Here is a 9339-nt window from a genome sequence, read left to right as displayed (position 1 = left end):
AATGAGGGAGAGAAGGAGAGAATAGGCACGCAGTCTACACACAGGCAGGCATGTGCAATACACACACACACAAACGAAGAACCAAAGACCCACCCTGATATGCACTGTCTCTACACATCAACACCACCACTCACAAAGAACCAAAGACTCTGACGCTAACGAGAGGTCTGCCGCCTTATCTCCAGGCCGACTCGCCAGGTCTGGACCCCAGTGTTCCTAGCAACCGCCTCCACGGCCTCCGTGTGGGCTAACCTGCAGCTATTTGTCTAGTGAGTTAAAGTATCCGGCTGTCATTGCCCTCATTAGAGGCTGTTTGGCTTGTTCCCAGGCACCTGGCCTGGCTCCCCTCTCCCCCACACCCACCGCTGATACTCTCCTTCCATGCACAAGGCAGAGCAGCCAACAGCTCTTGGCTGATAAATAGTTATTTTTCAGGCGCTAGTGTATAGGATACACGCGGTGACACGTGCTTGGGCCGGGCTATGTACAAGTACATTCAGGCACCTCACAGTAGCCAGGAGAGGGGCAACTGCTTGCCCAGCACCTCTCTGCGTCCAGCGCCTATTATAGGGGGGAGTTCTTGCAGCGGTTCTGGCTGATCCCCAGAGATGGTTTTACTAGCCATTCGTAAGGACTTGGTCTGTAAAACATAGAGCACAACACAAGATCAGGCAATCATCCGCAGATCTTGGGTCAGTGAATCTGTATGCCGGTCCCATTCCAATCACGTCTGAGGTGCCAGTGGACCTGTACCGGAGGATATGTGTTTTAATGTTTGTGTTTATGTGTGTGTAGGGGAGGGTTAATGTGTTGTTCCATGGCTTGGTGGAGAGGTTAATGGGGCGTGTCTCAGCAGACGTCTCATGTGTGAGAAAAAGTAATACCTGAAGTGATTTAGACCTCGAAGCACTTACTTGTTATTTATACATTCTTGGGCGAAACCTCCAGCAAGCGGCCGAAGTGTTTCTTGTCTGCTTCCGGTAGGCCTATATCGATTAGGTACCCTCGGTATCGGAAAGACACTGCAGTCAAGCCAACGTTGGCAAGAACCTGTCTTTCATCAGTTTTTTATTTACAACCCACCAAATTCCCGACAGTAAAGGGCCCCCATAGATGAAGGCTTCTGGTGACGCCTCTGTCTCAACACAAACTAGAGGAGCCTTTGACGTAGACACCTTCTTTATGGCCTTAGAGACACACACACGTGTGTCCCTCTCTCTCTCTCTCTCTCTCTCTCTCTCTCTCTCTCTCTCTCTCTCTCTCTCTCTCTCTCTTCCTCTTTCTTTCACACACACACACACACACACACACACACACACACACACACACACACACACACACACACACACACACACACACACACACACACACACACACACACACACACACACAAAACCCTTCACAATAATCACTGTATATGTTTACTGATAGTATTTTCAAACTATGGTGAAATAGCATTCTAATGGCAAATAGGAGAAGATGCTATATAGGTGATGAAGAGGACCCTCTTAACAACATATTTACCTTTCTGCTTAGGCTCAACTTCTTCCATGACGTCCCTGACTTCAGGGTGCTGGCCTGTGGAGGGGGATGGCACTGTGGGCTGGATCTTGGACTGCATAGGTAACCCATATCCTGTTCCATCATACCACGAACCAGTACATTTAATTGCATGTAAAAGCTAACCCACGAACACCACCATTTTCCATCCAATAAAATCCCCAAATCTCTTGTTTCTATGCTTGCAGACAAGGCCAACTTTGCCAGGTATCCCCCGGTGGCCATTCTGCCCCTGGGCACGGGGAACGACCTTGCCCGATGCCTCCGCTGGGGAGGAGGTGAGACCAAAGTGGTGTGTGTGTGTGTGTGTGTGTGTGTGTGTGTGTGTGTGTGTGTGTGTGTGTGTGTGTGTGTGTGTGTGTGTGTGTGTGTGTGTGTGTGTGTGTGTGTGTGTGTGTGTGTGTGTGTGTGTGTGTTTCCATCTTGGAAGCTGCAAAGCAGCCCATGTGCTTGGTATAATTACTAATTGGAATGAGTAATGTTAGACGGTATGACTACTGGCTGATGGTTTCTGCTTTAATTGAGTGGGGAGGGCTGCGCATGTTATGTAGCCAGAAGCCAGTCCCTATGTTGCCTGAGGATCTCAATAATGGGCAATAACCCCTAGCTCAGCGTCAGTAAAACTAAAAGGATGACGGTGGACTACAGGATTCAGCAGGGTACGAAACATCTCTTCATCCTCCGTCGGTTGATGCTGAGGTTGAAAGGGTCAGAAGCTTCAAGCTCCTCCAAGTACGGACTTCTCTGGCCGCAACACGCCGACACTGTGGTCAAGCAAGTCGCCAGTGGCTTTCATGCCCTGAAGACCTCACTTAACCTCCCAAAAGTCTACAGGGGCACCTTTCAAGAGCCTGCTTTCGACTGCATTATGTTCGGTGTACGGGGTATTTCCGTTCAGACCACAGCGGCTAGTCGCTACAGAGTGGTGGTGGAAGCGGGCCGAACACAGCACTGGCAAAGGACTCCGGCGTTTCTGGATATTCTTCAACAGCATCATGAAGGACCACAGGCACCCAGCACTGAACAGGAGCCTGTTCCCCTTGCTAGGGTCGACCGGCAGACAATACAGGAGCACAGCTGTATGGACTACGTGACTTCAGGACGTTTACACAAACGGGCCATCAGGAGCCTCTGCTTATTAACTGAAATATTCCACTTTTCACTTACAAAGCCTAGACTGGCTGATGTTCCAGGACTGATTCATACTGATATGCAATAAAGTTCCTGTAAACACTTGTCACTTTCACTGATAGACCAAAAAATCCTCATTTGCAATCTAGTAACAAGTTGTTCTATTATTTATTTATTTTTATCATATTTTATACCTGCACTGAATTGTGCTGTTTTGTTACTAGTTCTCTTACTGCTGAACCCTCGATCTGTTTCTAGTCACACACATTTCATCTGTACCATTCACCCTGTGTTAACATACATAACTAACTAATAAAACCGCTAACTGACGGCTACACCAGTTCTTAAGAAAGACGAGTGTGAGCTGGTTCTCTCAAGCCAATAGGATGATGGACAAATACAACCGACCGGCCCATGGGAAAGCTCTGCTCTCACACACTCCGAGTCTCACACTGGAAACCAAGAGCTGTGTGCGTGTCTGAGTGTGTTGTCGGACAGTTGTTTAAACAAATGCTTGTTTGTCTATGTAATTTTAAATGGTTATGTAGGCACAGTGAGTAGGCAGTGCGGTTTTACGAGTCTAACAAATTGTATTTTCTATATAACCTGTATACAAGCTTGGGGAACAAATTATGTGTGTGTTTGTCTGTGTTTGTGTTCTCATATACACTCAAATGATTGTATGTTTACAAGATTGTTTGTGTGAAACTGTTAACATTAGCAAGAATGTGGAAACAACATGGAAGAAACATTCTTATCAGCGTAAACCGTGACACCTTCTGGCTAGAGTCAGAATCCATCCTTTCTCAAAGCGATGTGCACAACACTTATTTGAATGTACATGACTATGTTCAAAAGCTGCTAAACTATCTTGTCTTTGTGACGTCTCTACCTGTCAAGGGTCAAATGGACATGTTTGTCAATGGTCTTGTTGTCTAGTCTATTTGTTGGCCAGTTAAAAAGACACCATGATTGAGTTAGTTCTTTACTCTCCATTTGTGGTCCCTGCAGGAACATAGTTGAAAAAGAGATTGGTACATGTGTACCTCGATTAATACTTTACTGTGTTCAATTTGACCAACATATTGAAAACAAGTGACCCAAGGCATGACAAGAAGCCCAATAGAAATTATTAAACCATCTACAGTCAAAGTCAAAGTATTTTATTCATCATATGCACAGTAGAACACAGGGTTCTTCTGAACAGTGAAGTTCCTTTTGTCACGGCAAGCAACAAATACAAAGAAGCCAATACTGGAGCTGCTTAGACATCCACTGTCCATGCCATGAAGCTATGTGAGGTCTTTAAAGGACAAAAACAGAGACCACTAGGAACACCAGCGAGACTGTCTCATGCACTTTATCTCTCTTTTTTTGCGAGTGCACGCAGGCAGACAACCCATAATACCTGGCCCCCCCAGCGTGACAGCACTCATTAGCGGCTCGTTCCCCTGCAGCATCGTTATGACATGCTCTCACCTCTGATCTCGAGTTAGCGCCGTAGCTATTAGCGTCTGCGGGAGACCGCCCCCTGCTGGGGCCGGGCCAGAGCTCGTCTCCTCCTCCAGGGTAGGGGTAGGGGCTGCTGAGCGTCGGGGAGGGCCCGGACCCATCACAACTCTGCTTTTGTCTCTGCCTGTCAGTGTCTGTTGGACCCTACTGCTAAACTGCTGGTGTGAGGCTCCTTGTTTACAATGGACCAAGCATCTCAGTCTTAATATAAGTAACAATAATTCTCACAACAATAATACCAGCACGAAGTTTCTCAGAAATACACCGGGGGTTGGAAAACAGCAAATGCCAGTGGCATACAGAATGGTTTTTTAAATATATTCAAACAAATACTATAGATATGAACAATTTCTATACATTAGTATTCAAATTGAAACAGTACTCTACTGTGCTCTACTGTGCTCTACTGTACTGTACTCTACCAACCCCAGTGTGCTTCCTGCAGGCTACGAGGGGGGCAGCATGCTGAAGCCCCTGCGGGACATCGAGCACAGCATCGAGTTGATGCTGGACCGCTGGAACATCGACATCATCGCCGAAGACAAGGAGGAGAAGGGCGACCCAGTCCCCTACAGCATCGTCAACAACTACTTCTCCATAGGAGTGGTAAGTAAGGAATGCCTCACAGGCACCCCGGGCCAGACATGCCACCCGCAGTGCCCTTTCCATGCTCGCAAAGTAAGTGTTTTTACAGAGGCCACTTGAAAACAACCAGCGTGATGTACGGCGCGGTATAAACCAAACTAACACAACCGTTCACAACATCAAATAAAACCACAGACAGGCCATAGAAAAAAAACACAGTAGATGAAAGACATTCCATGCTCAGAATCTCAAGCTGATTGAAACACAGGAGAGATGAACAGGTTTACAGACGTATTTAGAGGTGTCCATAGAAGGAGCAGACCTGACATGAAAGGGCAGACTTTTCCACAGCTTAATGGCTTTACAACCCAAACAAACTGAACTGAGGTGATCCCCCAGTGAGGACACCTCCTAAAAACGTTAAGAAGTAGGCTTTAACTCTGTGCAAAGTGCAGAGTGATGACATTGCAGTTTGATCAGGTAACAGCTAGATGCCTGGTGAATGGCGCCTATGAGGGATGCGTTCCCATTTAAATGGCCTGTGTAATGAGCTACATCAATTTTCTGTTAGGTCTCCCCTGCGTCACTCTGACGTATAAAGACTTCAACCGGTTTAATTAATTATTCTGGGGCTCGTAAATATCCAATATCCAAAAAGTTGTATCAATAGATACAGCTTTTATGGAGTATGAGAAGCAACAATCAGTACGTTTACATGACATTCAATAAAGTCAAATTATTGGCTTAGTCCAACTATGATTGGATTATTAAGATGCATGTATACACCTTAGTCAGACTATATTCGAATCGAATCGAGTTACTCATACTCGAATTAAGACACCCTAGCTTATTTCGATTATTATGTCGAATTAAGTAACACTTCGATTGCACCCAAGGCTGAATTAAAAGTACATGTCTTTCTCAATGTTGGTCATCAACGAGGTTGTAAAGTAACTTCGGGCAATCTGTCACAATATATGTTTTTTTAGGATCTTTATTCATTCATTGCGCCGCGGCCGAAATGATGGGATATTCTCTGATATTATGAATCTAAAGACTGCGTCAGGTTCTCAGACCTCTCTGGTACTTCGGCAACTAAGTTAAAAACTCGTTAGTGCGGGGTTATCTCGGCATGGTGGAGAAGGAATTGGAAGTAGGTAAAGGAACTTTTGGCTTTGACTCTCTGAAGTCCATATTGAAACGCGACATAGCTGTTGTTGCGTATGCGGGATAGCTGTCAGTTTAACTTCTGGTCCAATTCTCCGCGCTCCATCATCATCTCGGTCGTAGGCGGACTCCTCCGGCTGGACTCCTCCCGCTGCTTCACCCGCCGGAGGAATCCGCATACGACCGAGAGGTCGGAACCAATGGAGCATCAGGCGCAATGGACATTGACCCGAAGTGAACTGACAGCTGTCTACTGAAAACATCTTTCTTGAATGCTCGGCCCGCCTGAGTTTGTTGTTGCTAGTTGACTGTTAAAGAGGTCACCGGTGGCTCTATTACCACTTGTTGAAATGGGCACAGCGCACCTACTCGTACCGGGGTGAGAGATGCTGTCGGCCAATGAAGGGATTTTCTCACCGCCATGTATACTCTGACAATTTGCAGTTGTCCGATTGAGGAGCATAGTCGAACTATGTCCTTAATGGATTAAGCTGTGCATGTAAACGTACTGAGTCTTGCAAATGGAAGTAAATCTGGTGAATATAATTAATATCAAAACTAAAAAGTTCATGAAACCTCTGTGATTCAGCCAGCAAATCTAGAAAGACATTTCCTTTCTGAAATTAGCTCTTCAATTGAGTATTTCCCCCATGGTTTGCAATTATTAACAGGAAACTAAGCAAGCATATAGTTTGATAATGCATAGAGATAGTTCACGTATATCTGTGTGAAAGGGGCATGACAAAGGTGGCTGTTGACAAACTGCAGCTTTAACAATCCAAGCTTCGCTTTGTTTGGTTTATTCAATGTTGGTTCTAAGGGGGTATATTAAACTAACACATCTTATATCTATCCACAATTCAAGAAGGCAAAAACGTAATAATTAAAACTCGCGGATGGAAAGGAGGATTTTTAACGATATATCTCACTGTGTAGTCCTTTCCACCCGTTGTACGAGTTATGACTACATCAACACTGGTTTGCCAGTTGTGTGGGGATGGATTAGCTTAGTCGCCTTGCATGTGAATTCCCCCCACATGGAGCCGTGGAAAGAAGCAGTTGCAGTTACCATGAGCAGTTACCTAGGCCCACCAGGGGCCACATACTGTTTGCAGTGTCATCACTGGAATGGTGTATCGTTTCCTCTGGTCCGTTTTAATGAATGTTTCCTCTTTAATGGGGAGAAGAAAAGGCGCACACTTACCGGCTTCTGACTCTAGTTGCTTAGCAACCTTTATTCTCGCTGTTATCCCGTTCGGGAGAATGTCGTATGAATCCCACTGTTATTGTTTGTTTTTGGTAAGCCTGACCCGTCCGATGATGAGTTATAATTTAGATAGTATCTTGAGGTTTACATTGACAATGTCATTTTTTTTTCAACCTACAGTTATGGATTAGCATCACACGAATCCTTCCAATTATGACAAGTCAATCCATTGCCTTCTTGGTTGTTTGTTCCCACTTTTGTTTTTAAATGGTATGGGCTACTGGCTTGCTCAATCCTGCTATAATAGTTCAGTCAGCACTCACAGCCTTAGCGTCAAATCCCAAAAATGTACTGCCAATTCCAAAAAGTAATGGAAGGATTGTAGGATGAACATGCAGCAACAAACACCACTTGTTGTCACTGTATCAAATGTTGAAATTAAACACAACAACAAGTAAGGTGAAGAGTAAACACTAACACACAAAAACTATGGGAGCGGGGGGTTGTGGCACTGAGGGCGATACATCAAAAGAGAGGTTATGTAAGCACAGGGCCCTCTGCTGCGTTCATCTGTGCGTATGTGTCTTATTGTGTGCGTGGTGTGTGTTTTGTGTGTGGGTTCTAGTGTGTCTGTGTGCATGTGTGCACTGTGTTTTTCTGGAAAAAAATGCAAATGTAGGCAAACCAGTGAAGATGTGCTTGCTTTCCTCTCCGTAGCCCTCTCAGGATGCGCGTCGCCTCATGTGTTCACTATTAGCGGTTTTTTGCTATCGGTTAATCGTTGCTGCATGGTCAAGTACATAATTCTTGTACCGATGTACCTAGCAGGACAACATCTCAAAAGCCCCAGGGAAGGAATGTCTCGCAGGTGGCCAAGGGGAAAAGGTCCTCTCCTTGGCCTCTGTATCCGAACCGCCGGTGCTACTCTAACAGTGTTGGCATATTGATTCAATAATAAACCCCCATTCGGAATACCTTTGACAAATAGACAGTAATTATTATGGTCACCTTGTAAGAGCGTTAACTTGTGTTCACACCAAAAGCAAATATATACAAAGTCAATGCAAAGACGAGATTAGATGGACATTTTCGCAAATTCGTCATTCGCTGAAGTTGACATATTTGATTCTTTCCCACGAATTTCACTTGATGCTGAATTCTTTGCACAAGAAAAGTTTGCGGTTTGCGCGAGCGACCTCACCTGAGTAACTGTTCGTCACACCAAAAGCAAAGCGAATATTTTCCCTGCGTGTTTATGTGAGTTTGTTCGCGCGAGAACACAAGTTTGATCATTCAAACTTCAAAACACTGCCGCCACCAAATGAACCACCATTGTGAGTCTTTACTTGTCATGGAAGTGCCAGAGATGTCTGAGAACCCAACATCGTAGTTTATGGGTTCATAATATGATCGTAGGCGCACACAGCTTTTGGGCGTGATACTATATTTTTTATTGTTTTATAATGATTATTATAGAGCTCCGGGAGTCTGCAAACGGCAACAATCACTTTCTCCTCCATGTTGGACCTCAGGGAGGGAACGCTGATAGGCTGTCACGAAGAAGCATCAAGCGAAATTCGCGGAAAAGTTCAAATTCATCTCTATTGGCGTCTTTGCAGTGACTTTGAAAGGATTTGTGCCACGCCTTCATTTTGGGTGTGAACGCACCTCACGGAGCTCACGGAGAATATTCCCTTCGCTTTCGGTGAACCACTGACAAACCCAGGAGAACTTTGACGTCCATGTAGGCTGCAGCTGCTGTACGCCTTCATTCAGGAGGATAGACCTTGCTCAAGGAAACAGACAGATGCCTTTAACGCCTTAAGGAGGGGTCAGATTGTCGAATGACATGCACCACCTCCTGACCTGATATGAAACTCCATGTCATGGCGGCGGCACATACAGGCGTTGTGTGTGCCATGACAGCACATGCAAGGTGTCGGCTCGTGCGTCTTGTGATAGCGCTCCGCTCTGACATGGAACAGATCCATGTTCTCTCCTTCAGTAGCAACGGCGACAGATGGCAGCGTTGCTGGGCACGCACGACACCTGGGCAAAACTGTCCGGCTGACTCACACACAAAGTGATGTAACCTTAAGCAGGAGTGCGAATGCGGTACGACATAACCATATAGGGTCAGCTTTTCTCCTTGTAACTGCGCAGTCATTCGCTACACA

General features: G+C 45.6%; 1 protein-coding gene across 1 annotated transcript; it reads left to right on the top strand.

Annotated features, from left to right (window-relative positions):
* Window positions 1-1550: 1550 nt before the first annotated feature.
* Window positions 1551-5619, top strand: LOC130373772 (diacylglycerol kinase beta-like). Its single transcript, XM_056580405.1, has 3 exons — window positions 1551-1623; window positions 1749-1838; window positions 4649-5619. The coding sequence occupies exons 1-3, from the start codon at window positions 1551-1553 to the stop codon at window positions 4906-4908; spliced, it is 423 nt and encodes a 140-aa protein (XP_056436380.1). The 3' UTR covers window positions 4909-5619.
* The last annotated feature ends 3720 nt before the right edge of the window (window positions 5620-9339 follow it).

Source organism: Gadus chalcogrammus, chromosome 20, assembly GCF_026213295.1.
Source record: "Gadus chalcogrammus isolate NIFS_2021 chromosome 20, NIFS_Gcha_1.0, whole genome shotgun sequence".
Lineage (NCBI taxonomy): Eukaryota > Metazoa > Chordata > Actinopteri > Gadiformes > Gadidae > Gadus > Gadus chalcogrammus.
This window is presented reverse-complemented; position numbering and strand designations above follow the sequence as displayed.

Excerpts from the sequence above, each read along its gene's own strand:
- LOC130373772 (XM_056580405.1), top strand. The coding sequence starts at position 1,551 with ATGACGTCCCTGACTTCAGGGTGCTGGCCTGTGGAGGGGGATGGCACT. Across the intron at positions 1,624-1,748 it reads CTGGATCTTGGACTGCATAG|ACAAGGCCAACTTTGCCAGG; the intron begins GTAACCCATATC and ends CTATGCTTGCAG. Across the intron at positions 1,839-4,648 it reads ATGCCTCCGCTGGGGAGGAG|GCTACGAGGGGGGCAGCATG; the intron begins GTGAGACCAAAG and ends TGCTTCCTGCAG.